At 47.2% G+C, this 27,440-nt stretch overlaps 1 protein-coding gene across 8 annotated transcripts in view; it reads right to left on the minus strand.

The window, feature by feature from the left end:
- SPTAN1 (spectrin alpha, non-erythrocytic 1) overlaps positions 1-27,440 on the minus strand; it is a 67,302-nt gene that overhangs the window by 32,468 nt on the left and 7,394 nt on the right. For 5 of the 8 annotated variants that reach the window (XM_081339586.1, XM_081339584.1, XM_081339585.1 and 2 more), the window contains 29 exons: positions 25,264-25,404; positions 23,547-23,693; positions 22,402-22,535; positions 21,760-21,904; positions 21,159-21,313; positions 20,464-20,599; positions 19,739-19,840; positions 19,304-19,441; positions 17,565-17,675; positions 16,037-16,114; positions 15,738-15,893; positions 14,693-14,897; positions 12,931-13,112; positions 11,574-11,817; positions 10,902-11,024; positions 9,214-9,431; positions 8,873-8,965; positions 7,950-8,084; positions 7,568-7,716; positions 6,972-7,031; positions 5,695-5,893; positions 5,011-5,115; positions 3,884-3,904; positions 3,485-3,520; positions 3,297-3,344; positions 2,411-2,502; positions 1,525-1,669; positions 829-1,010; positions 634-733 (listed from right to left, as the gene is read on the minus strand). In XM_081339586.1, coding sequence (XP_081195712.1) covers positions 634-733; positions 829-1,010; positions 1,525-1,669; positions 2,411-2,502; positions 3,297-3,344; positions 3,485-3,520; positions 3,884-3,904; positions 5,011-5,115; positions 5,695-5,893; positions 6,972-7,031; positions 7,568-7,716; positions 7,950-8,084; positions 8,873-8,965; positions 9,214-9,431; positions 10,902-11,024; positions 11,574-11,817; positions 12,931-13,112; positions 14,693-14,897; positions 15,738-15,893; positions 16,037-16,114; positions 17,565-17,675; positions 19,304-19,441; positions 19,739-19,840; positions 20,464-20,599; positions 21,159-21,313; positions 21,760-21,904; positions 22,402-22,535; positions 23,547-23,693; positions 25,264-25,404 — 3,780 coding nt within the window. The remainder of the gene's footprint in view (positions 1-633; positions 734-828; positions 1,011-1,524; positions 1,670-2,410; positions 2,503-3,296; positions 3,345-3,484; positions 3,521-3,883; positions 3,905-5,010; positions 5,116-5,694; positions 5,894-6,971; positions 7,032-7,567; positions 7,717-7,949; positions 8,085-8,872; positions 8,966-9,213; positions 9,432-10,901; positions 11,025-11,573; positions 11,818-12,930; positions 13,113-14,692; positions 14,898-15,737; positions 15,894-16,036; positions 16,115-17,564; positions 17,676-19,303; positions 19,442-19,738; positions 19,841-20,463; positions 20,600-21,158; positions 21,314-21,759; positions 21,905-22,401; positions 22,536-23,546; positions 23,694-25,263; positions 25,405-27,440) is intronic. The other 3 variants (XM_081339588.1, XM_081339587.1, XM_081339582.1) reach the window with 1 other exon arrangement.

The following is a 27,440-nucleotide window of genomic DNA, read 5'->3' on the forward strand; positions in this document are numbered from 1 at the left end:
GAAGCTACGGAAGAACTTCACTGGAAGGTCAGCAGTGGGCGGGCAGGTGCTGGGACCTAGGGGAGAGGCGCCGAGGACTTGAGGGGCAAATTCCTGGCTTCTAGCTCCTCCAAAGAGACCCATCTGCAGCCATAGAAACCATTTAGTGAGACATGTTTTTGATGGTCATGCCCAAAGACCTCTAAGGATATCCAGAATAGAATAGAATAGAATAGAATAGAATAGAATAGAATAGAATAGAATAGAATAGAATAGAATAGAATGGAGCAGAAAACAGAATAGAACAGAACAGAACAGAACATAGAACAGAAGAGCTGGAAGGGACATTGGAGGTCTTCTATCTAGTCCAACGCCCTGCTCAGGCAGGAAAAGAAACCTTATAGTTTCTGACCAAACTTGTCCCCACCAGAATTGGGCAATTTCCGGCCACTCTCCTAGGACTGGACAGGGATCTGGTTGCTCCCATGAATTCCTCGGCGAAAGAACGCAATAAAAAAGGTAAAGAAACGAGAGACTAATCTGAGGGTCATGCAAGAAGCTGCAGAAAATGGACCTCGGCTATCCTAGCACAGGTTTTAAAACTGGGTCTTGTGGGGGAGGGGTTTCTTTTCCCTGCAGGGAACCTTCACCTACTTGGTGTCTCTCCAACAAAGCTTCTGCTCCTGTCACGTCCTTGGCCAACTCATCGGAGGAGACGAGGCCTCGGATGCCGTTGATCCAAGACATGAGGTCCCTGGGGGAAGAGAGAGCAACCCGGTTACATCAGCAGGCCTCCGAGGGGAGGTAGGGATAGCGATCCTGAGCTTTTGCCCCCAAACCTAAGCCCACCTGAAGTCACTCAGGAAGCGCTGCAGGTCGTGGGACTCGCCCAGTTTCTCCTTGCGCTGGTTGGCCCGTTTCCCCAGGCTGTTCCAAGCCTGGTTCAGTTCTGTGCATTTTTCCTGGAGATCTTCCGAGGACTCCGGGTGGGACTGGATCAGCCGCTCCGCAGTTTCTCCCAAAGAGTTGACCTGAAGCAGAGAGAAAGAGAGAGAGACGGGAGGAATGTCAACGCTGCTCACATCAGATGTTCTCACTTTGACAACGTGTGGAGATACAGCCCTTCTCCTCCTTATGTTTTACTCTGAAGAGTTAGAATTAGATGATGGGGAGGTGGGAAAGGAGGAGGAATGCGTATGAGAGTTAGTTGGACATAACAATATGGTAACAGTGGCGAGAACAGGAGGGGAAGCCTGCATTCCAAATAAGTGGAGAATGTGATTTATGACTTGTTAATTGAAGGAGGGAATTGTGCTTGATCCGATGTGCTCAAGGGGAGAGGAATTCAGATTTTGGCTTTGCCTGTGTACGCGCCGAGGCTACGCTACTCGAATAAAGATTCTTTAAAGCAAACCATAGCCTCGAAGTTCTTTGGAGAGTTTTCATCTGTCAGAACCATGAGAAGGAGAAGATCAGGAAGGATGGAATATTTTTGCCTCCCCCCCCACCCAAAAAAAGAGAGGTTTTTGTACTCTCCCCTCTAACCTTGTCTCCGAGGGCTGCCAGGTCTCTCTCAAAGCCTTCATGCTTGCGTTGAAGGGCCTGCACGCTTGCCAGGTCATGCCCGTAGTTGTCGGTGTTGAGGGCCTGATTCTTCTCTTCAATCCATTCCTTGGTCTCGTCGGCATCTCTGGAAGGCCACAACAAGATCAATAAGAGCTAAGGGTCGATAAAATGTTATTGAAATTGGATTCGGAAAGCGAAGAGGTAAAACACACGTGTGATTCAGTTGGGCAAGGAACTCTGGATAAAAGGCGATGCTTGGAACAATGGGAGAATATCTGGACGAAAAGCTTACAATTCACAGTGAACGATAATTTAAAAGGAAAAATTTATAAGGTGAGGTGCCGCTGGTATTTAACGCCAGATACGTTATCAGGAACGTATAAAGGTATTTCAGATGAAATGTTGGATATGTTTTATCACTTACGGTGGACATGCGACAAAGCAAAGAAATATCGGAGTAGGATTCTTATTTTAATACAAAAAATTCTTGAAGTAGAGATAGAGAGGAAACCAGATTTTTTTTCTTCTGGGCTAATGGAAAAAGACTTAGGGGGAAAAAATGGAACTTTTCCTCTTCTTCCTCTCACTTCTCTTCCCCTTTTCCCTCCCCACTGGATCCTACTAATTGCGTTTATATTTTTGTATTTTATTTTATAATCAAATAATATGTTATAAATTTGAAAAAAAGAGCCCTTTGGCAGGTGACTGGACAAGCCAACCCACATGCAGGAACATCAAAGGCAAAATCCTTTCATCCAATCACCCCCAAAAGTCAACTGGACCAATCGTGGCCTTTCAATTCCGGCTTGGGAGGAGATCCAGTTATGAGGGGACGCAGGGTAAGAGCCGCAGCAGCTCTCCTCACCTGTGGAACCGCTGGACCTCATGGGCACTTCCCAGCAGCTGGCTCCTCTCTTCCGCCAGCTGTTGTAGGGATCGCCAGCGCTCGTTCAGCTCCTGGAGAACGCGAGAAATAAAGAAGAGGCTGCATCAACCCAAAAGATGCCGCAATGCCCTTTGCAAGGTCTTTAAAGGAATGATGTCTTAATCTGGGGGAAGGGGTTAGGGTGTCTTCAAACTTGACCTTTTTATGACTGGTGGACTTCAGAATTGGCGGGCTGGAGAGCTGGGCAGGAAGCCCAGAGCTTCAAGCTAATTGGGGAAATGTGATTTATGACCGTTAAGAAGGAAGAGGGAATTGTGCTTTGATAAGATGTGCCTAGGGGAGGGGGAAGAGTTTTTGGCTTCGATTCTGTAAGTGCCGATATTATGCTACTCGAATAAAAGTGCCTCCAAGTTCTTTTGAAGAGTTTTACATCTGTCGGAACCACGACGTACGTTTTTAAAGCAGATCGGAATATGGGAGGTCGAAGTTTTTTTTTTTAACCGTGTCCCTTTAGATCAGGGGTGTCAAACTCAATTTCATTGAGGGCCGCATCAGCATTGCGGTTGCCCTCAGGGGGCCGGGTGGGTATGGCCTACTGGGTAGGCGTGGCTAGAGTGCATATGGCCTACTGGGTGGGCATGGCCAGCTCTACATCGTTCGCATCAAGGGTGCCTATGGGGGCCCGGGCAGAAGTGGGACAGATCTGAGGGTCTCTGGGCCAGGGCCAAGGCAGTGGGGGCCATTCCCTCACTGTTTCCAGGATGGCTTCGCGGGCCACATGAAACCACTTCGCGGGCCGCATCCAGCCCCCGGGCCTTGTGTTTGACATGTCTGCTTTAGATCCAGAGATGGAGCCGATCCTTACCTTGATGGAGTTGAATGTTGCCACCGTATGCACCATCATCCGTGCAAACTGGAGACAGAAGAGGAGTTGAAACAAGAATGATTAAAACGCAGTCGCATTAACTGCACAAAAACAGCACACAGAGACACGTTGCCTGCTCTCTTTCTAGGCCCCACCCCAGTTAAGAGTTATTCTCAAAGGAAATTTACCTTCCAAGGAGATGCAGTTTTGGAATCAGCTTCATCCTGTTTGAATGTATTATCGGGTGGGAGAAGGGGGAAAAAAAGAATTTTAGAGCTCACCCAATAGGTGCCTGTTTGAATATTTAGACTTAATTATGCAAGGGGGGGGGAAACCCTCCTTTTTTTCTCTCTCTTTTGCTGGGGACATAACAGAGGCTGGTTCCCATGGATTTCCAAAGGAATGCAAGTGAGCTTGTGCCGATCATCTTTTTGTATTTTGAACACGTAATGACAGTGTACAGATAAGATGATGTTAAGGGGAAGGATTCTTCAGATCAATCACTCCTTTTCTCCTCCCCCTTTTTTGTTTGTCCAGACCCCAATTTCCCCCCCCCCTTTCAAAAGCATGCTTCAGGAGATGCTTACCCGTGGCATTCCATAGACTTCCTAAAAAAGAAAAAAGAAAAAAAAGAAAAGACATAAACAATTATTTCTGAATGGAAGAACCTACATTCTGTAGAAAAACAGAAGCTCACCATCCATTTCAAAAAATGAGATAAGTCGGTAGTATTTAAATAAAAAACATTTCCCCAAAAACAGTAAAAAAAGAGCAAACGGGGAAGAAAAAAAAATCAGCTGTAATTCAAGTTCTTCGAAATTCCTAAAAGCAAATGGGTCACCCGGGTGCTTCTAATAGCTACGCCGACACGGCGGAAAAGATAAAAGAGCAAATTGAACATGCCTGCAAGTAAGAGGTTGTAAAAAAAAATTAAGGGAATCCACTTTCCAGTCTAAAGCTTCTATGTGTGTGTGTGGGGGGTGTGTGTGTCCAAGATTAACGTGACAATTTAGTGCCTACCTGTGATTTTAGGGTTAGGGTTCCACTGAAACATGAAGAAGCCATTGATTTTTGTATTTTTTAATTTTAGATACGAAGACCCAGAGATTGTACCTGAAGAATCTAAAATGAAAACCTGCCAGTTAGCAGGTTGGATGAGATCTCTGGAGGGAAGCACACCAGAAATAGTGCAAGGTGGTTTTTCTATGAGATTTCGTAGATCCAGAAAAGTCCATCAGGGGAAAAAAATAAAAATAAAGCCTGCGTAAAAGCTACTGGATGCATTTCCCCAACCCCTGCCCCATTACTGGATTGTGAACTCTTCACAACTGGATCACGGAGGTGGCGGGCGAATACGCATGCATCCCACTTGCGCGGGCAGAGGGAAAGCATGCGCCCGCTTGTGCAAATGGAGCTGCGCACACTTGCCAGCTGCTCGTGGGGAACCATTTCACACACACACACACACACACACACACACACACACACACACACACACACACCAGTCTGCAAAGGTGGAACAATTGGGGAACTCTGTTCTAAACCATATTCCTTCAACTGGGATAGTAATATTTGTTGTATCGGGCAGGATGGCTTAAGTGAAAAGAATGGCAAAGAGTTGAGTGGAGTCCGTCTGAGAGGCACCTGGTTGGAGAACCCCGCCTAAAACCAGCAGCAAATACTGGACAGGAGACGCCCAGGAATCCGAGCGTACCTGCTGTTGCACCGCTTGGACCTCTTCAGCCATGAGACCTTCTGACTCCAAGTCATTTGCCACCCTGTTGATGTCCTTCAGACGCGACTCGTTTGCTTTCAGGTCCTGCGTGGAGGACAAAACACTCCATGGGTGAGAATTCAGCAAGTTGAGAGATACGCCACCCTCAAAGCAAGTGAAGATGCGTCCATCTCACAGAAGAGTTGAGGCTCTCCAGGCCTAAGAGAGCCAATGGATAACGTAACTTCTTAATCACAGCTTGGGTTTAATGTGTATATTGAGAGCTGAGTTACTCCCTCTAAATGCCACTTGGCGCTATTGACTTGTCTAGGAGTCACTGCTACACCTTTTAAAGGAAGCTTCTCTTCAATTAGTTGGCTGCTCCCAAGAGGACGTGCCCCTCAAATCTCAACAGCCTGGTAACTTTGAGACGGACCTTCTAAGGACCTTGGCAACTTTAAGATCTGTGGAATTCAACTCCCAGCGTGGCTGGCTGGGGAATTGGCTGGGAGTTGAAGTTCAGAAGTCTTGAAGATGCTGAGGTTGGACACCCTTCTCCTAGAAAAGGTCCCCATCTTGGCGATCTTGTTTCCGCCTCCGAGATTGCGGGAAGGAATTTTTTTTGGTGTCTCTCTGCCCCCCCCCCAGCTCTCATGGGGACCCTATTGCCGTTCCATCACTCACCTTCTGGAAGTCATCGAACTTCTTCTGCAACACCTCCACCTGCTCCAGGTCAGCCCCCACCTCCTCGTTGGCCAGGGTGGTCTCCTTTTCGTGGATCCACTGCTGCAGCTCGTTGGCCTCCCGGAACAGCATGAACTTCTTGCAGCTTTTCTCCAACATGTCTTTACGTTTCTCTCCCAGTTCCAGGAGGGAGTGGTACCTGCAGGGCAGTGGAGAGAGGAAGGCGACAGAGGGCCCGGTCAGAGGGTACCAGCGCGGGTGGCCACGGTCACAACCAATCTCCAGAGGCTTGGGGCCTCGCAGATAGGGGCACAAAGGGCTCCAGGAGCAGAGAACCGCTACCTACGAAGCCTCCACAAGCAATCACAGCAGATCCAACCACCACAACAACAACAAGCAGAAGCAGGCTTGGACAGAGAGAAAAGGATGGTTGGTAGAGCCTCGAAACTCCAGACTCCTTCCATGTACAGCCTCCTCTTTGCGGCTCCGCCCGACCTAACCAGATGGGCTCCAGATGTGACAGATTACAATAGTGGAAAGGAATTTGGATAACTGTACTCTGGAGAGCACCAGGCTTGGGGGAAGCTAGGAAAACTGTACAGGTAATCCTCGATTTGCAAGAGTTCTTTGGGTGACCGTTTGAAATTACAACGGCACGGGGGGGAGGGGGGGAAGTGACTTATGACCATTTTTCCTACTTACAACCATAAGGTCACGTGATCCAAGATTCAGACACGTGGCAACTGACTCATGTTTATGACCGCTGCAATGTCCCAGGGTCACACGATCCCCCTTTTGCAACCTTCTGACAAGCAAAAGTCCATGGGGAAGCCAGACTGACTTAACCACCGTGTCGGTAACTTCACTGCAGCGATTCACTTAACGATTGCAGTAAGAAAGGTCATTAAGATGGGGCGAGACTCTCTTAACAAATGTTTCACTAGAAAATCTTGGTCTCAACTGTGCTCGTAAGTCAAGGACTACCTGTATTCCCTGAAGCACACCTGGAGAGCACCAGGCTGGGAGAAATTAGCCCAGATCTATACGAATCGGCGTCAATGAATTGTTTTTTTTTCTTTCTGTTGTACACCAAAGCAGCTCTTGGGTCTCTCAAAAGTCTATGAAAAATGCTTTTTTTTCCCCCCAAACGCTTCTTGAAGAGCCCTTGGATTCGAGAGAGAACGCACTGAGTCGAGCACTCCCCAGACAGGCAGAAGAGACACAAAACGGGGCGTGTTTGGAGACAGCGTGGTTTAATGAAGGCTAGGCCTACTCACAGTTCTTCCACCTGTTTCATACGCAGAGATACGCTGCCGATCTCCTTAGTAAGGAAAGTCCTGCACAGACAGACAGAGAGAGGAAGCACAGCAGAAAACAAAGCATGCACAAAATTAGTCTGATTAAGAAAAACGAAGGAAGGGAAAGGGTGCAGTCCGACACAAACACAACAGGCTCTGCCCCAGGAGCGCATGGGGGGGCAGGCAGATGAACGACTGAAGAGGACAGTTAAAAGTGGGAAGGATAGGGTGGGGGCGAGGGGGGCACATAGACATCATGGCAGCATGAAGAAAACGGGGGGACGATTACAGAGGCCCGATCGTACAGTTCGGTTCCCATTCAATCAACAGAAAAGAGGGCATGTTTGTTTGTTTTTTTAAAAAAATAATATATGCGCTTAACGGACAAGAAGCAGTGGAATCTCAGGTTAGGAAAGAAAAGATTAAAAATAAAGAGGAATGCGGGTGATTTTCAACGCAATCGACTGGGGGGGAGGTAGGGGAAAGCAAGAGCTGGCAAAGGTGAAACTAGGGAGCAGATTAAATCCCTCTCGAGTGTCTAGGGTTGATTCCTAATCTGGTTGGCTCAGCCTTACTGGTGATCGATCTGTTCTTGGCGCAAGGCGATGCTGCCCTGTTCCTCTAAGAGGTTCTCGCGAGAGGCGGACTGCGCGGGATCCAGCTTCTTCACGTACGCAGCCGGCACGAATCCCTGACGGTCGTTCACTTCCACTTTCCACCAATCCTGCAAAAAAACAAAAAAAAAGGAGGGGGGGAGGAGGGGAGAAATCAAAAGGAAATTAATAAGTAAAAAATAAGAAAGGAATTGGTTTCGTTCTGGACGTTATGCCAAAGGGGTCGCAGTTGCCGTCGTCACCCGCAAAAACGTAGACAGGGAGTGAAGAACGTAGCTGGAACGCCTCGAGCAGCTTTACGGCTCTTTCAGAATTTCGTGGGATCTGTTGTTGTTGTTTTTACCTTGTTGGTGCTGTTCAGGAGAGTCAGAATGTCCCCCTTTTTCATTGTGACTTCGCGAGGGCTCTTCTCTTGGTAGTCGTACAGGGCTAAGACCAGCTCTTTGCCCGTTTCGTCATCTGTGGGAGCGACTTGTTGCTGTAAAAGAGAAAACGGTTCCTCGGATTAAATTCTTGGGACGATGGATGGATAACCGTCCAGTTGGCATTTCCAGGAAAGGAAACTCCGAGCACATCATTTTTACCGTGAGTATAAATAATCCTTTACTGAAACTTTACATCGGCACGGGAGAAAGCAAAACCAGCTCTAATTTTCCCGCTCGAAGGCTTGCTTAGTTCAACGATAAGACTCCCTCACCCCTACCCAAACGGGTGTTCACATTGTCCAACAGTAATATTTCTTCTTTCTATGGAAACAGTCCACTTCTCCCTCGAGCAGCTGGGTCAACCTGGCCTTGGCTCTCCGTTGCCAAAGACGTCATCCCTCCCGCCTTTGCATCCCATTGTCAAGATACGAGCAAAAGGGAAAATCGAAGTGAAAAGACGAAATCGGTCTTGACGGGTGCCTTTATTTCTCCCGGCAGCTAGAGCTACTGGCCAGTTCAGTTCAGGGGCCTGTGAGGGCCACCAACATCTGGGAAACAGCCCCTCCTCGGTCAACAGGACTGCTGATTTACCACCCGCTGATCCAAGTACTTAGGAGGGGAGCGCCTGGCAGCAGAAGCAAACAACAGCCGGTGGCATAATAACCAGCCATCATCTAAAAAAGCCACACACAACAGGCGCCATTGAAGTACCACAAACACAAAAGCCCAAGGCACATACTCGGCTGGAGAGAAATTCCCTCAAGATGGGCTCCAGCGCTTTTCCAAAAGCTCTGGTTCCCGGGGGACTAACCCAGATCGGATCAAGATCTTTTCCCCTTACCCGACAGGCCTGGGCCTGCTCCTTCAAGGCTTGAATGCTACTGCCGTAGGCGGAGAGATCAGACATCAAAGCTTCGTGCTTCTTGAGAAGAGCCTGAAAATAAGAAAAAAACTCATCTTTAGCCCTCTCTCGGGTGGTATAGGGACCAAGTCCGAGCTTGCTTCTAGAACAGAACAGAATGACAGAGTCGGAAGGGGCCGTGGAGGTCTTCTAGCCTAGCCCCCTGCTCAGGCAGGAAACCCTACACCCTTTTCAGACAAAAGTTCTCATGCAAGATCGTCATGCCATGTATGGTGTGGCTGTGATCTAGGAACAAAGCCCGGCCCGGTGCGACAACACACCTCGGCAGAGTCCTCATCCTTTCCGTAATCCGTGCTCCCCACAATGGGCTCCTTCTCCCTCATCCAAGATTCAGCCTCGTTGGCGTCGGCAAAGTACTGTTGGGCCTGCAGAGAGTCTTCCAAATCTTGCCGGCGCTGGGAGGCCTTCCCTTTCAAGGATTCCCACTTCTGGTTGAGGTCGTTCAGTTTGGCTTTCACATCTTCCGCGGCAAAATGCCCTAAGCGACAAGAACCAGCCTGGGTTGGTCTGAGTTTCTCCAGGAAGAAGGCTTCTTCGGAAAAATTAACTAAAATGAGGAGGGGGCCTGGCTCTCTGAGGCTTCCCTGGACAAAGCAGGGGTGATTGTAATGGAAAGGAATGGATTCCCAGGAAACACTGCAGACTCCAGGAACCGTCTGCGCTTCAGTTTGAGATGCAGACAACCCAGACTCTTCCCCAACAACCTTGTCTCCAACAAGGAAGGGACCCAGGGCAGACAACATCCTGCAGCCAAGAAGGCCTCACACCCATTTGCACCACTCAGGTGACCCTGAGGACACAGATAGGTAAACCTCCAAGTGGCCTCAACGACTCTCTAAAAGAAGGCAAACGACCAGCGGTCTGCAAGGAGTATAAATCCTTCCATTCTGCACCATCCAGTCAGAGCTGAAGAAGCTTCTGGGATGAGAAGCAAAAGGTTTTCAAAGAAAAACAAAAAAGTCCAGTTGCCTCCTGAAAAAACCACCTTTGGGACAACCATGTCCTGGATGACGGAGAATCTCCATAGACATAATGGAAAGGAAGTTTTCTCCATTAAGGGACACCATAATCTTAATGTACCGCGTGCAAACAGCTGCTTTATTAAACTTAATGGACACCGCTTTAAATTTGACTGTAAAGAATTCGACCTTTGTAACAGAGTTGTCAAACTCTGGAATATCTTACCTGATTCAGTTGTCTCAGCTATTAACCTTCACAATTTTTAAATCTTAACTTAACTCATGTGGAACTCATGCCATCTTTAAGAGGTTCCTAAGAGGGGTGAGGTGCATTAGTGCACTAACGTGCTTGTCGTCCCTGTCACATTTTAATTTTTTGTTCATTTTGCTTGTCCGAATCTGTCATTTTTGTTTTGACGAGTAGATGAAATAGATGAGAAATAGCAATAGCACTTAAGACGTATATACCGCTTCGCGGTGCTTTTCAGCCCCCTCTAAGCGGTTTACAGAGCCAGCATTTTGCTCCCAACAATCTAGGTTCTCATTTTAGCGACCTCGGAAGGATGGAAGGCTGAGTCAACCTTGAGCCGGTCAGGATCGAACTCCTGGCAGTGGGCAGAATTAACCTGCAATAGTGCATTCTAACCATTGTGCTATCACAGCTCATATCTATCTATCTATCTATCTATCTATCTATCTATCTATCTATCTATCTATCTATCTATCTATCTATCTATCTATCATCTATCTATCTATCTATGTATGTATGTATGTATGTATGTATGTATGTATGTATGTATGTATGTATCTATCTATCTATCTATCTATCTATCTATCTATTCTGTTCTTTCTACCCTACTGTACTCTACTCTACTCTATCTAGCTACCGCCAGCCAGGATAGAACTGCTGAACTGCTGGCAGTCATCAGAAGTAGCCTGCAGTGCTGCATTCGAACCACTGCATCACGGCTCATAAGATAAGGACTCACCTTCTTCTATCATGGAATTTCCTTTCTGGGTGACCGCTTTAATGCGGGGTTCGTGGCCAGCAATCTCCGCTTGCAAAGCTTGGTGTTTCTTCAGCAGGTTCTGGACCCCAATGAGGTCTTTGCCTGCAACAAGAAGGGAAGGACATTGTCAGCAGCCTTTCCAGTAAAAAGGGATCCCATCCCTCAATAAAAGAGCCATCAGTTTGGAAATGCAAGGAGTCCTCAACTTACAATCACGACTGAGCCCAGATTTTATGTTGCTCAGCGGGACACTTGTTCAGTGGGGTCTGCCCCAGTTTTACGACCTTTCCCTGCCACGTTTGTTAAGGGAATCTGGCTTCCCCCTTTGGCTTTGGTTGCCAGATGGTCACAAAAGGGGACGCTGCAGCCGTCATAAATACGATCCAGTTGTCAAGCACTCGAATGTAAATCATGTGACCGCTGGGACGCTGCAACGATCGTTAAGCGTGGGAAAACGGTCCTACGTCACTTTTTTTTCAGTGCCGTTGTAACTTCGGTCACTAAATGAACTGCTGCTAAGTCGAGGACTGCCTGTATTTCCCCTTACGTGGCGCCATTGACTAGCTAGCTCAAAGCTAGGCACGCTTATCGATGCGTGCGGACACGTTAACGTGCCTTGCGCTCTTCCAAGAGGGGCGGCCCGGCGCTAACCTCGGTTGGTGGAGGCCGCGATGGGCTCCTTCTCTCTGATCCAGGTCTCCTCGTCTTCCACGTCGCGGAAGAGCTGCTGGAGGCGGAGGGAGTCTGCCAGTTTCTGCTTGCGGGTCACCATCGGTTCCTTCAGGGCTTCGTAGCGGGCCACCAGTGCCTCCTGCTTCTTCTTGATGTTGTCGGCGTCAAAGTGCCCGGCCTCTTGAAACTGGCGGGCCTGGATGGTGATGCCATCGATGCGGTCCTAAGGGCGGGGAATAGAGGGGCGAGAAGAACTGGAGATCAGCAGTGGGCACTTTGCAAGGACCATCTCTCTCTACTCTCCAATGAGTCCAGGGTTAGGTCCCCTTCCGCAGCCCTTTTCCGCTGCCCTCCAAGCACAACAGCTCTCTATTCATAGCAGGACTACTGGATTCCGCAATGGCTGTGATCCTTAGGCCAGCCGTCTTGTCAATCCACAGGATTCTTTCCCTCCCCCCCCCCGCCATGTATACGTATACGTTAGAACTAGACTATAAGCTTTCTCTGTGTCATGTGTGTGTGTGTGTTTGTGTGGGTATGTGGGTATATGCAAAATGGTTTTTTTTTGAGAGCTGAATGCAATGAAATTTCATTTTAATGTATGATTAGTGTACATTTAAAGTGGCAATAAAGTTTCTATTCTGTTCTATTTCAATTATTTCATTCTCTATTCTATTCTATTCTATTCTAATTGTTTCATTCTCTATTCTATTCGATTCCATATTCTATTCTATTCTATTTCAATTATTTCATATTCTATTCTATTCTGTTCTAATTATTTCATTCTCTATTCGATTCGATTCCATATTCTATTCTATTTCAATTATTTCATATTCTATTCTATTCTATTCTGTTCTAATTATTTCATTCTCTATTCGATTCCATATTCTATTCTATTTCAATTATTTCATATTCTATTCTATTCTATTCTATTCTATTCTATTCTATTCTATTCTATTCTGTTCTGTTCTGTTCTAATTATTTCATTCTCTATTCAATTCAATTCCATATTCTATTCTATTCTATTCTGTTCTGTTCTGTTCTGTTTCAATTATTTCATATTCTATTCTATTGTGTTCTAATTATTTCATTCTCTATTCTATTCAATTCCACATTCTATTCTATTCTCTTTCAATTATTTCATTCTCTATTCTGTTTGATTCCATATTCTATTTTATTTTACTCTATTCTATTCTACTCTACTCTGCTCTACTCTATTTCATCTTCTATTCTATTCCATTCCATTCCCTTCTATCCTATATTCTGTTTCATCTTGCATTCCATTCTATTCTATTCTAATCTCCAGGGCAGGTGGGGAAAGGAGAAGACGATCTACCTGGTGGGCTGCTACGTCGGCCTCCAGCAAGGCGTGTTTCTTCTGCAGATTCTGAACGTTGGTCAGGTCTTTGCCGTAATCGTCAGAAGCCAGGTGACCCTCCACTTCGTACAGCCACAGTTCAATGTCTTCCACGTTGCGGTTGAATTGCTGCTGCTGGTTGGCTTCACACAGCTTGATCCCTGGAAAGGAGAAGGGGAGACTTGCAAGGTTTTGGGCGTTTACTTTTGCATCTCTACTTTGGAATATCTAACGATACACTGGTGTAAATGGAAGCTTTAGCTCTATCGTATTCGATTAATTTCAATCAGATGGTCCACATTCATAGTACCCTTACTATCTATAGCAGTTGTAAAAAATGCTTCCACAAATTGAACTTGTTATTATTTCAGTTGTTCCGAGGGAAATTTTGTGTCTGTGGCTATGTATGAAAAATACGGATTGTATTTGGTAATCTGATAAAAAAAAATTAATCCCATTTATATCCCGCCCTTCTCCGAAGACGCAGGGCGGCTTACAATTTTAAAGCACAAACCAATGTGCTTAGCAATAGCCTTCATTCTATGTATATGCCTGCTTATTAGGGCTTTCGCCACCCCCCCCCAGCGGCATTATTACAAAGTCAGCTTAATTGCCCCCAACAATCTGGGTCCTCATTTTACCTACCTCGGAAGGATGGAAGGCTGAGTCAACCTTGAGCCTGGTGGGATGCGAACCTGCACTAATTGCAGGCAGCTGGTGTTACTGAAGGAGGCATTAGCCCACTGCTCCACCAAGGCTCTAAATTATATTTATCATAGAATAGAATATATTCCATGCCCTCAAAAATCTAATTTTTTTTCCTGCTAAGTAAAAAAAATAAATAAATCATGGCAAGTGGAACCAAGGTTTATTAAACTGCATAAACGTAATAATAATAAAGCTTATTAAATTTAATAATGCCGTGATTAAACCTTTTTACATGCTTTTGACCTGGATGATTGCGTCTACATTTACATACTATTTCCTGCTTATATTTGTAACTGAAACAGTTGTTGTTTAAACGGTCATCATTGTGTTTAGTTTAGATGCTTCACACACACTTCTGCTTCATTCTGTCTGCTAATGCTAATGCTGGTGATGACATATAAAGCCCTACATGGCATGGGTCCGGATTACCTACGGGAGCACCTACTGCCGGCGTCAACTTCCCTCCGTCCAGTGCGCTCCCACAGAGAGGGCCTCCTCAGGGTACCACCGGTCAGAGAATGTTGACTGGTGACCCCCAGGGGGAGGGCGTTCTCGGTGGGCGCACAAGTCCTTTGGAACCGCTTACCGGCTGAACTCCGAATGGCCCCCGACCTTCGCTCCTTCCGTCGTGATCTAAAAACTTATCTATTCCAACAAGCCGGCCTGGTCTGATGGGTTTGGGGCTTTAACACCGTTTTTAACTAATTTACTGCATCGGGCACAATCATTTAATTTTAAATCTTATATTCTGTATTCTTATTTTTATTGCCCTGTACACCACCCCGAGTCCTTCGGGAGAAGGGCGGTATATAAATCAAATAAATAAACAAACAAACAAACAAACAAACAAACAAACAAACAAACAAATAAATAAATAAATAAATGGCAATCCTCTCTCTCTCTTTTTTCCACCTTGTATAAATCAAATAAATAAATAAATAAATAAATAAATAAATAAATAAATAAATAAGGTAAAATAAATAAATAAATAAATAATGGCAATCTTCTCTCTCTCTCTTTTTCCACCTTGTACCTTTCAGCTCGGTAGCTTCCAACAGCTTCTTCCACAAGCTGATGACTTCGTTCATGCGAACAGCCACCTCGTCTGAGGCGTAATGTTTGACGTCCATCAGGTTTTGCCCGGCTTTCTCAAGGGCATCGATGCGACTCTGATTGGCCGACAGCTCGGCTTCAAACGCCTGGTGCTTCTGGACCTTCCCTTGTAGGTTGGACGGGTCCTGCGAAACGGAGGGAGACCAGACGGATGGAAGTTGGGTTAGGTCAGGGGGGTCTTCAAACTTGGCCACTTTAAAACTTGTGGGCTTCAACTCCCAGAATTCCTTAGCCCTTCCTCCCTTTTTTTCCTCTTTCTCTTTCTTTTTCCTCTCTTTATATACGTACATCCAACAACATTGCAGCCACAACTTGTAAGCCTTTTTCTTTCTTTCTTTCCTTTCTCTTTCTTTCCTCTCATATATATACATCCAACAATATATATCGCATTGCAGCCACACCTTGTAAGCCTTTTTCTTTTTCTTTCTTTCTCTCTTTCATCTCTCTCTCATATACATATACCCAACAATATATACTGCATTGCAGCCACACTTTGTAAGCCTGGCTTTTCTTTCTTTCTTTCTTTCTTTCTTTCTTTCTCTTTCTTTCTTTCTTTCTTTCTCTTTTTCTTTCTTTCCTCTCTCTCTCTCTCTCTCTCACACACACACACACACACATATACATATACCCAACAATATATACTGCATTGCAGCCACACTTTGTAAGCCTGGCTTTCTTTCTTTCTTTCTTTCTTTCTTTCTTTCTTTCTTTCTTTCTTTCTTTCTTTCTTTCTTTCTTTCTTTCTTTCTTCCTTCTTTCTTTCCTTCTTTCTTTCTTTCCTTCTTTCTTTCTTTCTTTCTCTTTCTTTCTTTCTTACTTTCTTTCTTTCTTTCTTTCTTTCTTTCTCTTCCTTCCTTCCTTCCTTCCTTCCTTCCTTCCTCTCCCCCCTTCTCTCTCTCTCTCTCTCTCTCACACACACACACACATACATACAGCCAACAATATATATCGCACAGCAGCCACACCTTGTAAGCCTCGTCCGTTGCGGTTTTCATCTTTTCATTAACCCAGCTTTTCAGTTCATCCGAGTCTCTGAAGAACTGCTGCAGGTGGAAGGAGTCGGCCAGCTGCGTTCGACGCAGCAGGGCCCGTTCGTGCAATGTGTTGCGACGGCTCAGCAGCTGGCAAAAGACAAGAACACGCAAGCCTGAATCCACGATTCTGTTTTCTTTCAATTGCAGCCAGCTACCCCCCGCCCCCCCCACACACAAAGAGACCAAACAAAGAAGCCCAAGCAAGATATGAGGCTGCATTTGAAACTTACGGCGTCTCTGCGGGTGGCCACGTCTTCCTTGGCATAATGGTTATTCTGAATCAGTTTTGTTGCAAACTCATCCAGCGCCTATAAAACCAAACGGTATTTATTTATTTACTCAGGAAAACAGGAGATTGATTGTTAAGCCTTTTGAAGGGCTTCGCTGATCTGAAACTCGGCAGGAAGAAATAAACCTCTCGTCGGCATTAAAGAGGTGGCGAAATGTAACGCCCAGGACGGACACCGTTCAAAAAAAAACTAGCCGAGGTAGACATCCTGCCTTGAGCCGGGTGGAGACAGGCAGAAATTCTGATTTACCACCAAAGGGATGCTCTGAAGAGGGATGAGAATCCGTACCCCAAATCGTGGACCGAAACCAATTCAAACAAAACTGCAGAGTTTATCCTTCGGGCTTTAAGGGGAAGTACAGCGCCCAGCTGTCTGATAACCTTTCCCCGTTTTCCAATCTCAACCGGTACTACTCATCCCTCTTCCTCAGACCCCAGTCAAAGGCATTTCTTTCAGCCCAGCCCACCTCAAAGGGCTGTGGTGGTGGTGGGAAAATAAAAGGAAGGTCTTATCTACCGCTGCCTTGAAGGGGTATGCTGTGATTCAGCGTCAGCCTGTGGGTTCGGCAGTTGGGTCGGACGATTCAGAGGAGGAGGAGGCAGGTGTTGGAGAGCCTGGAGAGGATAGCCCTGAGGCTCCGCAGAGTCCTCAGCCAGGCCCCTCCCATCTGGTTACGACGCAGACCCAGCTGTGTGAGCCTGACAGCATGGATGAAGATGACCCACAGCTGGCCCTGTTCAAGGACGCCCGACGCAGGAGGCAGTCAATCAGGAGTAAACAGAGGAAGGCAATGGGGCTCCTCGGAAGGAGGCAGAGAGAAGCCACGCCCTGAACTGTATAAAAGGGGAATGCGTGGGAGGGTTGGTTTGCTGAAGGCAACCGTTCGAATCGCTCCTGTTTTCATGGTTCGTGTTTGCTCTGTTTTGCTCTGTTTTATGTTAATAAATTTGGCAGGCTTAGTTCCAGCCTCTTGCCGTTTTGTAAAAGGAAGGGGTTGTCCCTACCTTTTCTGCAGGGCCGGTAGTAGGCTGGTACAGAACAGGGTACAAAACCAAAGTGGGTTATAAGTCCCCACTTTAAATACCTAGTCAGGTGTCTCCCGTTTGAAAAACAGCCAAGGTTATCTTTCAGAACTGCCAAGCACGAGGCTCTGATAATTTGATTGGTTAAAATGACCTCGAATTCAATTATAGAGGCTATCTTGTAATGGGGGTAACTCATGAAAAACTGGGCCAGGTAACCAGGGATAGCTTAGCTCAGTTAGCGAAGGCTTAAAACAGTAAGTCTGATGGTATAATCTTCCACTCTGGAGAATTTAAATTGGATAAGTTCTCAAATATGTGTCTGTAACCCCAGCATATGGGGGAGGGGAGGAAGGGAGAGAGACACTATTGCTAAGTGTTTTTTTAAGGACCAGGTTTTTGCTTATCACTCCAGGGAAATAAGTAAATCCCCCCCAATAGCTCACCGTGATTTTCTCTTCTTGGGCGCTAAGCGACTTCTCAAAATCCTCATGCTTCTTCAGCAAGGCTTCCACGGTGTCCAGAGAGTCCCCGAGATCTTCGTTGAGCAAGAAGGCCTTGGAAAGAAAGACAGAAAAGGCAAAACAACATCAGAAAGGGCCAGATTTGGCAAAGCAGACGGGCCGCGGAGGAAGACGAGACACACACACACACATACACACACACAAAGGGAAGGCCGTCCGTGCAGAAAGGCAGAATATCCTGGTGGGACAGGGCAAGAAGATCTGGAGATGGTCATCAGAGCCACCAGACTTTTGAGAAAGAAGCAGGAAGAAAACACGATCTGATGAAAAAGTCTGGCGAGTCACTGAAGGTTGCCGTGGAGGTCTGTCGTGGCTCCATCGAAGGCCGGTTCGGAGAGGAATTGGAACTGGGAACATCCAAGGGGGATGGCATGTCTCCCCCGGCATGTTTGAAGAGGACAGTGCTGTCCCAGGCCCCTGAGGCGATGGGGGAAGTGGCTGACAGGACAGAGAGCTCCCTATTCTCACAGACACCAGGGGAGTATTGGCTGCCTTCCCTTCCCTTGAAGACTGCCTTTTGCCTTGCCTCCTCTTGAAGGCTGCCTTTTGCCTTGCCTCCCCTTGAAGACTGCTTTTGCCTTGCCTCCCCTTGAAGACTGCTTTTGCCTTGCCTTCCCTTGAAGACTGCTTTTGCCTTGCCTCCCCTTGAAGACTGCTTTTGCCTTGCCTTCCCTTGAAGACTGCTTTTGCCTTCCCTCCCCTTGAAGACTGCCTTTTGCCTTCCCTTCCCTTGAAGACTGCTTTTGCCTTCCCTTCCCTTGAAGACTGCTTTTGCCTTCCCTTCCCTTGAAGACTGCTTTTGCCTTGCCTTCCCTTGAAGACTGCCTTTTGCCTTGCCTTCCCTTGAAGACTGCCTTTTGCCTTCCCTCCCCTTGAAGACTGCTTTTGCCTTCCCTCCCCTTGAAGACTGCTTTTGCCTTGCCTTCCCTTGAAGACTGCCTTTTGCCTTGCCTTCCCTTGAAGACTGCCTTTTGCCTTCCCTTCCCTTGAAGACTGCTTTTGCCTTCCCTTCCCTTGAAGACTGCTTTTGCCTTGCCTTCCCTTGAAGACTGCTTTTGCCTTCCCTCCCCTTGAAGACTGCCTTTTGCCTTCCCTCCCCTTGAAGACTGCTTTTGCCTTGCCTCCCCTTGAAGACTGCCTTTTGCCTTGCCTTCCCTTGAAGACTGCTTTTGCCTTGCCTCCCCTTCAAGACTGCCTTTTGCCTTGATTTTCCCTTACGGGCTACAGCTTGCCTCGTGGATTGGGGACCCGGGACCTTGCCCTGTGAGTGTGCTCCTACTCTGTGGACTTTCTTTGTTATATACGGGCTGTTTGGGGGGCTGAGGGGGGCTGCCTTCAGGGTAGAGCGGGGTGGAGCCTTATCGGTGGTTGGAGGCCATTTGTCAGAACATTTACCTAGAACAATAAAGGGACTTTGTAGAGCAGGGGTGTCAAACTGCCGGCCCACGGGCCGGATGCATAACACCGAAAACGCACCCACCCCATTGCCGGCAATGGGGGAAGTCGCGATATGTCGCCACACGTCACACGACGTTGCAGGTTACACACACACACACACACACACCTTGCTCTAGAGGCCTGCTTTGTCGTGTCAAGGTCTTCCTGCAAAAACTAGCAGACTGGGCCAAGCGACGTTCAGGGGAATCCCCCACAGTGCTCACCTCTTGTTTGCTCATCCAATTGTCCACCTGCTCGGTGTCCCGGTAGAAAAGCTGCAGGTCCATGCACTGCTCGTACTGCTGCCGACGAAGCTCCCAGAGTTCCAGCAGAGCTGTCCTTTCCTCAGAGAGGACGGTCAGCTGAGAGAAAAAAGGAGAAACCGTCTTGGCGTCAGGAGCAGGAGTTCACGTTATTTGAGAATGGGGTTGATTGGGAAGGCCCCCCCGTTTGCTTAGTGCTGCTGATTTCCTTGGCAAAGCAGCGATTGGATTGTAATAAAGCCAATTTACAATTTATGAGGGCGGGGGGGGGGGGTGAGCTGGTCAAAATATCTCCTTGGGAGGAGACGGAGAAATAATGTGGAACCCCCCCACCCCCACGGTCTAAACACCCCCTCTCCTCCTCTTCGCTTTCTTGCTGGCAGTAAAGTGAGTTACCTTCTCCTTAACTTCATCGGAGGCATAATGTCCAGCAGCAAGCAAGGCCTGGCCGGAGTCATCCGCAGATTTAAAGCTGTCTTCGTGAGCATCAATTTCTCCCTGCAGCCAAAGGTGGTCAGAACATGGTCACATCCCAAATCCATCAAGCCAGAGTCAGAAACAAAACACACCCACAGACGCACAGGAGGAGCATCTTTCAGCAGAGTGGATGAGGCGCCCAGTAACAAATCAGTTCTGGGGGCCAAAATGTATCTGAAAGGACCAAAGGAGGCCTTCAGTGGCCATCCGTAAACTCTACTCAAGGCCAAACGCAGTAACTGGACTCTTAGGTAGCCAGTTTGTACCTACTCCAGGTTCTGATTTTAAGGGCCAAGGAGCCAACTGGGTGGCAAAGGATTCTTGGGAACCCACTGGCACTTGCTGCCATTGAGGCTGGCTGAGGGAGGCCTGCAGTTCAACCAGGAGCCATGTGGCGCAGTGGTTAGAATGAAGTATTACAGGTTAATTCTGCCCATTGCCGGCAGTTCGATCCAGATTGGCTCAAGGTTGACTCAGCCTTGCATCCTTCCGAGGTGGGTACAATGAGTACAACCCAGATTGTTGGGGGCAATAGGCTGCCTCTGTATAAACCGCTGAGAGCGGGCTGTGAAGCACTGAGAAGCCGTCTATAAGTGCTACTGCTGTCGCTGTCAAAGAGGCCAGATTCCATGGTGGCATCTTACCTTATGCTCCTGGTGCCTATCCAGCAGGGCCTCTGCTCCTGCTACATCGTTGGCAAGTTCATCGGCATTAATCAGAGCCTTCATTTCGGTCACCCAGCTTGTCAAATCCCGAAAATCAGCCAGGAATCGCTGCAGTCTTGGGGCGAAGAGGAAAAATTACATCAATGATATCTCAGGGTATAGAAAGGGGTCTGAAAAGGGTTTCCTGCCTGAACAGGGGGGTTGGACTAGATGACTTCCAAGGCCCCTTCCAACTATATTGTTATTATTGTTATTAAACTTTTATTCACAAAACATGAAACTCAGTCAACTGAACACTCAAATTGACTGGCACTAATGGTTGACACGGGTTGCTGCCAGCATCCTAGGTATCAACCAGGTATCTCCTTAAAATGTAATCTGTTCCGAGTAGCACAGTTTTTTGTAGCTTTGCTGGAGTTATTGCAGGAAGCTGCAATTTCTTGATGTATATTATTATTATTATTTATTATTATTGAAACAACATTAATCCAGGCTTCATCTGGATTGTGTTCAGGTTTCTGGGTTGTTTCCTTGCTGATCTCTGCCACAACTGAAAACTTTCTCCCTCTCTCTCTAGTCTTCTATTCCACGGCAAGCTTCATCCCTTGTCACGTTTCGTTGCTTGGAGTAGGAGAAGAGGTGAATCTCTGTTTATGAGCACTGCAGCATCTTACCTGTAGGAGTCATTCAGGCGTGCATGCCTCTCAGCTGCCCGCGTGCGAATCTGCTCCCAGTTTGCAATCAGTTCCTCTCGCTTCACGTGGATCTGAGAGGCGTTGGGAGGGTGGGACTCCTGCAGCCGGTCCGTCTCTGCACACAGAGCCTTCACCTGAACACAGCAGAGAAACGTAGATTAACACCAGAGCAACAGAAGCTGGGGGAAAACAGAGAAGCACCAGATAAGGTTGCCAACAAGAAATGCCTAATAAGCACATTGTGTCAAACTGTTTAAAAAAAACGCATACCTATTCTTTACGTACATGCCGGAAATTAATTAAGCTCTAAGCAAGCAAATGCGATTAGGAGTACGACAGACATTTGGAGATTTTGCTCAAAAAGAAAAACAATCGAACTCAACTGGATTTTGACAACTGCAAAAAGGGCATTGGCAAGAACTGGTTTAATTGATTCAAAGAGCTCTTTGTTCAATATGGACACAAACCCTTGCAATTCCTTCGGCGGGATTCTTTCAGGTGATTGAAAAAACAAAACAAAACAAAAAACCCCACAAGGCTTTAAAAAAAAAAGGGATCTGCTCAGGCCAGCGGCACCCACCTTGTCTTCCAAAGCAGCCAGATCCCTCTCCAAGCCTTCATGTTTGCGTTGCAAAGCTTGCACACTTGCAAGGTCTCTTCCGAAATCATCCGAAGCCATCAGCTGCTCTTTCTCCTTAATCCAGCTTATCGTTTCGTCCACATCCCTGTAAATACAGGCAGGCATCAATGTATGCCTTTCCCCACCGCGCTTTTCGAGGAAAGAGGGAAGGCTGCAAAGATGCTTTTTTTTCAGGACTTTCTTGTTTTTCTTTGAAGGCCGTTTCGCTTCCCATCCGAGGAGCTTCTTCAGCTCTGGATGGATGGATGGATGGATGGATGGGGAGTGGAAGGATTTTATATCTCTGGCAGACCGCTGGTCCTTTGCATTCTTTTAGCAAGCCCTTGGGGGCATTTGGAGGTTTACATGTGCCCTCCTGGGGGGAAAAAAAAGGACTTTGGGGACAACCATGCCTGGATTGACTGAGACTCTCCAGACAGGGAAGGTTGCAAGCGACAAAAGTTATAGTCCTTCTGTAGCTTTATTTATATCCCAAGAAAAGGACTTTATGAGACAAACACATCTCTGGCTACTACCGTCCTGTAAACACTCAGGCAGATGGTCATTCTTAAGCGGGTTGACCCAACTGGTCAAGCTGATCACCTGTTGAAACGCTGCACCTCGGCAGCTCCGAAGAGCTTCCCCTGCCTCTGAAGAGCCAGTCCTTTCAGCCGCTGCCAGCTTGTGTTGACCTCATCCTGTTTCGATTTAATCAGCTCCTCTTCTGGATGCTGTTCCTAGAGGGGTGGTGGTGGGAAAAATTGGAGAGATATTTTGAGTGATGCTTTGATGATTTTGCACCCAACCTCAAATCGTTCTACAAAGGGGTGTGGGGTTTTTTTGTTGTTGTTGTTTTAATGGGATTATCCCAGAATTTCTCGTCAGCTTAATTGCCCCCAGATTAATTGCTGGGGGCAATTAAGCTGACTTTGTAATAATGCCGCTTGGGGGTGTGTGTGAAAGCAGGCATATACATAGAATGAAGGCTACTGCTAAGCTTGTAAGCCGCCCTGAGTCTTCGGAGAAGGGCGGGATATAAATGGAATTAATAATAAAAAATAATAATCTCCCACGTCCTGGAAATGTTTCGGACTTGGTCGCAGAGTTGTTATCAGCTCTGGAACCATTTTTTTTTCGCCAGTTTGGGTTCTCCACCTGCCTGGATTCAGATCCCTTAAATCCTTGACTTGCAGGAGAATAGTAGCCTAGCCCGTGCCAAGTTGGGGGAGGTTGTCTTAAATCCCTTTCAGAGGTCAGGAAACACTATTTATTATTATTATTATTATTATTATTATTATTATTATTATTATTATTATTATTATTATTATTATTATTATTATTATTATTATTATTATTATTATTATTTATTATTATTATTATTATTATTATTATTATTATTATTAACTTATTTTGAGAAGGACAGTCCTAAAGGACACAGAAAAAAGGGTCACGATCCAATGAAATGCTTCAGAAGTCTCTGGAGCCACGGCAAAAAAAAAAAAACAAACCAGCTAAGGAGCTCCTCGTTCCATAGGATTGATGGAAAGCAGAATGGATGGAAAATGTTGACTCAAGACATGGGCAGGGCAGGGTAGGGCATGCTTACTGGGCCAAACACCCAGCCCCAACTAGAATAAACACCCTCTGCACGGCTGCAGGTGCACCAGAAATATTTCGCAAACCGCAAGGGCCACAGGATCGACGCAGCCCACGCCAAGGGGCTCCCACAATTGACTCCAGGCTCTGACCTGGATCAACTTGCTGGCAAACTGGTTCACTTCGTTCACTCTCTCCTCGTGGGCTGCCAGGTCAGTCTGGAACTCTTCAAATTTCTTCTGCAGCACCTCCACGTGCTCAAGGTCCTGGCCCAACTCCTCTGAGGTTACAATGGCCTCCTAGAAACGATAAACCACAAAAGCTTGGTCAGCAGGCTGGGAGAGGAACAGAAGCCAGGATGGCAGCCCTGTTCTGAAGCTGGGTGAGCTTTTAAAGGGTCTGAGAGAGTTAGCCCTTCTGCAAGAGAGCTGCATTCGGAGGAGGGAATCTCGAATTCAAGTTTGGAACGTCGATTCTAGATCAGGGCTCTTCAAACTTGGCCCTTTTAGGACTTGTGGACTTCAACTCCCAGAATTCCTCAGCCAGGCATGCGTGCCTGGCTGAGTAATTCTGGGCGTTGAAGTCCACTCCTCTTAAAGTCTGTATCGGGGTGGGTGGGTTGTCTTCAAACTTGGCCCTTTTAGGACTTGTGGGCTTCAACTCCCAGAATTCCTCAGCCAGGCACGCTGGCTGAGGAATTCTGGGAGTTGAAGTCCACTCCTCTTAAAGTCTGTATCGGGGGGGTCTTCAAACTTGGCCCTTTTAGGACTTGTGGGCTTCAACTCCCAGAATTCCTCAGCCAGGCATGCGTGCCTGGCTGAGGAATTCTGGGAGTTGAAGTCCACAAGTCATCAAAGGGCCACGTTTGAAGAGCCCTGTTCTAGATAGTAAGCTAGCCTGATGTGCAGCCAGAACACCAAGGAAATGTTCCACCTTCATTAATCACTTTCCTGGTTCCTTCCCAATCCCAATTTTAAACGCAGGCCAGCAGATCTCCAAACGCTTCTTTGAAAACACAATTCTGCTTCCACAATGAAATACAGGTCGCCCTTGGCTTATGGCCACAATCGAGCCCAACATCTCTGTCGCTAAGAGAGACATTTGTTCAGTGAGTTTTGCCTCATTGGATTGCCACAGTCGCTAAGTCAGCCACTGCCGCTGCTAAGTCAGCAATAGGGTTGTTAAGAGAATCTGGATTCCCCGCCGACTTCGCCGGTCAGGAGGTTGCAAAAAGCGATCGGGTGATCCCGGGACTCTGCAACTGTCACGAATCGGTTGCCAAACGTCTGAATTTGGAACAGGTGACCCTGGTGCAATGGTCGTCGTGTGTGAAAAACGCTCCCGTTTTTCCAGTGCCGTTGTAACTTTGAACGGCCGCTAAACGAACCACTGTGAGTCATGGACTATCCGTAGGGGGCTGTTGTGAGGTGGCCCCTGCAAACAACCTACAGTAGCTAAAACTCAAGTCTCCCCACTCTCCCTAGTGCAGGGATGTCAAACTCAATTTCATTGAGGGCCGCATCAGCATGGCGGTTGCTCTCAGGGGGCCGGGTGAGTGTGGCCTGGGTGGGCGTGGCCTACTGGGTGGGCGTGGCCAGAGTGCGTATGGCCTACTGGGTGGGCATGGCCAGCTCTACATCGTTCCCATCAAGGGTGCCTATGGGGGGCCTGGGCAGGAGTGGGACAGATCTGGGGGTCTCTGGCAGAAGGAGGGTCTCTGGGCCAGGGCCAAGGCAGTGGGGGCCGTTCCCTCACTGTTTACAGGATGGCTTCGCGAGCCGCATGAAACCACTTCGCGGGCCGCATCCGGCCCCCGGGCCTTGTGTTTGACATGTCTGCCCTAGTGGGAAGGGCCCTCGATGCAGAGACCTTGTCATTGATCCAATCCAGCACATCGCTGATTTCTCGCAGAAACTGCACCAGCTTCTGAGCATGAAACAGCCGGGCCCCTTTCTCTCGCATCTTCTCCAGAAGCAGCTCCCACAGCCGGTGAAGCTCCTGCAGCCGGCTCTGGGAAAAAAGAATAACCGCGGTGATGATTACTCAGCTTAGACCCAAAAAAGAAGAAGAAGAAGGAAGAAAAAAGGTGCTCTGATCTGCAGGAAGTATATATTTGGGCCGACAAGGTGTTCAAAATACTCAAGGCATATCTCCCCTGGTCTCTTCCCTCCCCGATGCAGCTGACGAAGTGAGAAAGAGCCTGTGGCCTAGAGGTTAAAACAACTGCCTCATGTGCAATCAGCCCAGGTTTGAATCTCAGAAGGGTGTGGCTGACTGATGAGAACAAATAAGTTTGAAATGGCTATATCAGTCTCCCTTTAATTCTGTTAGCAATCAAAAAAATTTACTCAAATATATATACATACATATACATATACACACACATACATATACGTATGTATGTGTACGTGTATGTCTATGTGTATATTTTAAGGGAGGGACAGTGAGCTTGTCAATCAGAAGATCGGCAGTTTGGCGGGTAGAATCCGGAGTGCCGCGTAGCAGAGTGAGCACCTGTTACTCGTCCCAGCTTCTGCCAACCTAGCAGTTTGAAAGCACGTAAAAAACGCAAGTAGAAAAATAGGGACCACTACGGTGGGAAGGTAACGGCGTTCCGTGCGCCTTTGGCGTCTAGTCATGCCGGCCACATGACCACGGAGACGTCCTCAGACAAGCGCTGGCTCTTCGGCTTTGAAACGGAGATGAGCACCGGCCCCTAGAGTCGGAAACGACTAGCACGCATGTGCAGGGGAACCTTTACCTTTACTTATATTTTACTTCCGGCTGAGTTATACAGGTTCCCCATAAGCAAAATAACACTAGCGACAGCACTTAGATTTATGTACCGCTTTACGGAGCTTCACACCCCTCTCTAAGCGGTTTACAGAGCCAGTCTATTGGCCCCCAACAATCTGGGTCCTCATTTGGCCGACCTCGGAAGGACGGGAGGCCGAGTCAACCTTGAGCCGGTCAGGATCGAACTGCTGGCAGCCGGCAAAATGAGCTTGCAATGCTGCATTCTATCCGCTGCACCACCTAATGCCACGAGGCGGCTCTGCAGCCTGAATTCAAGATTTTAACCAGGGAACCAGAATATTGGAAAAGTCAACAGGCTCGAATGGAAGGTGAAAAGAGAGGGGGGAGGGGGGGACAGGGAAAAACACTATCAAGCAAACACTTGCACAAACAAGGCATCACCCCTTGTATTTGGCAGCAATCCTTGTTCTGGAAACATCAAATAAAAGCCAGATTACAGAGGTTTCTCTAGGACACAGGCGGGCCTGCTGAAAGTATAGCTATATACTTTTGTAAGCTGTCGCAGCAAGTTGCTCAAAGGGGAAACACAAAGCAGAATATAACAAGAGTTGGAAGGGACCTTAAGAGGTCTGCTAGTCCAACCCCCTGCTCAGGCAAGAGACCTTACACTGTTTCAGACAAATGATTGGCCAATCTCTTCCTGAAAAACCTCCAAGCGAGCTGATGCTTGAGCTTGTGTGTGTGTGTGTGTGTGTGTGTGTGTGTGTGTGTGTGTGTGTGTCTGTGTGTGTTGTCTAAATATCCTTTTGAACACTCCACACAGCGCAAGAATAAAAGTTTCTTGCTGGCAACAAATCAGCCACCAGAACATGTTGGGCAAGTTCCCCGCATTCTGACATTGTATTTCAGGGTGGGGGAAAAAAATTACACAATGCAAATATTTATTTATTTATTTTATTTATTTATTTTAATTCCATTTATATCCCGCCCTTCTCTGAAGACTCAGGGCGGCTTACAAGCTTAGCAGTAGCCTTCATTCTATGTATATGCCTGCTTATTAGGGCTTTCACACACACCCCCAAGCGGCATTATTACAAAGTCAGCTTAATTGCCCCCAACAGTCTGGGTCCTCATTTTACCTACCTCGGAAGGATGGAAGGCTGAGTCAACCTTGAGCCTGGTGGGATGCGAACCTGCACTAATTGCAGGCAGCTGGTGTTACTTAAGGAGGCATTAGCCCACTGTTCCACCAAGGCTCTAATTCTAGCTCAGAATCGAGTCCGAAAAAT

Source organism: Vipera berus, assembly GCF_964194415.1.
Source record: "Vipera berus genome assembly, chromosome: 15".
NCBI lineage: Eukaryota > Metazoa > Chordata > Lepidosauria > Squamata > Viperidae > Vipera > Vipera berus.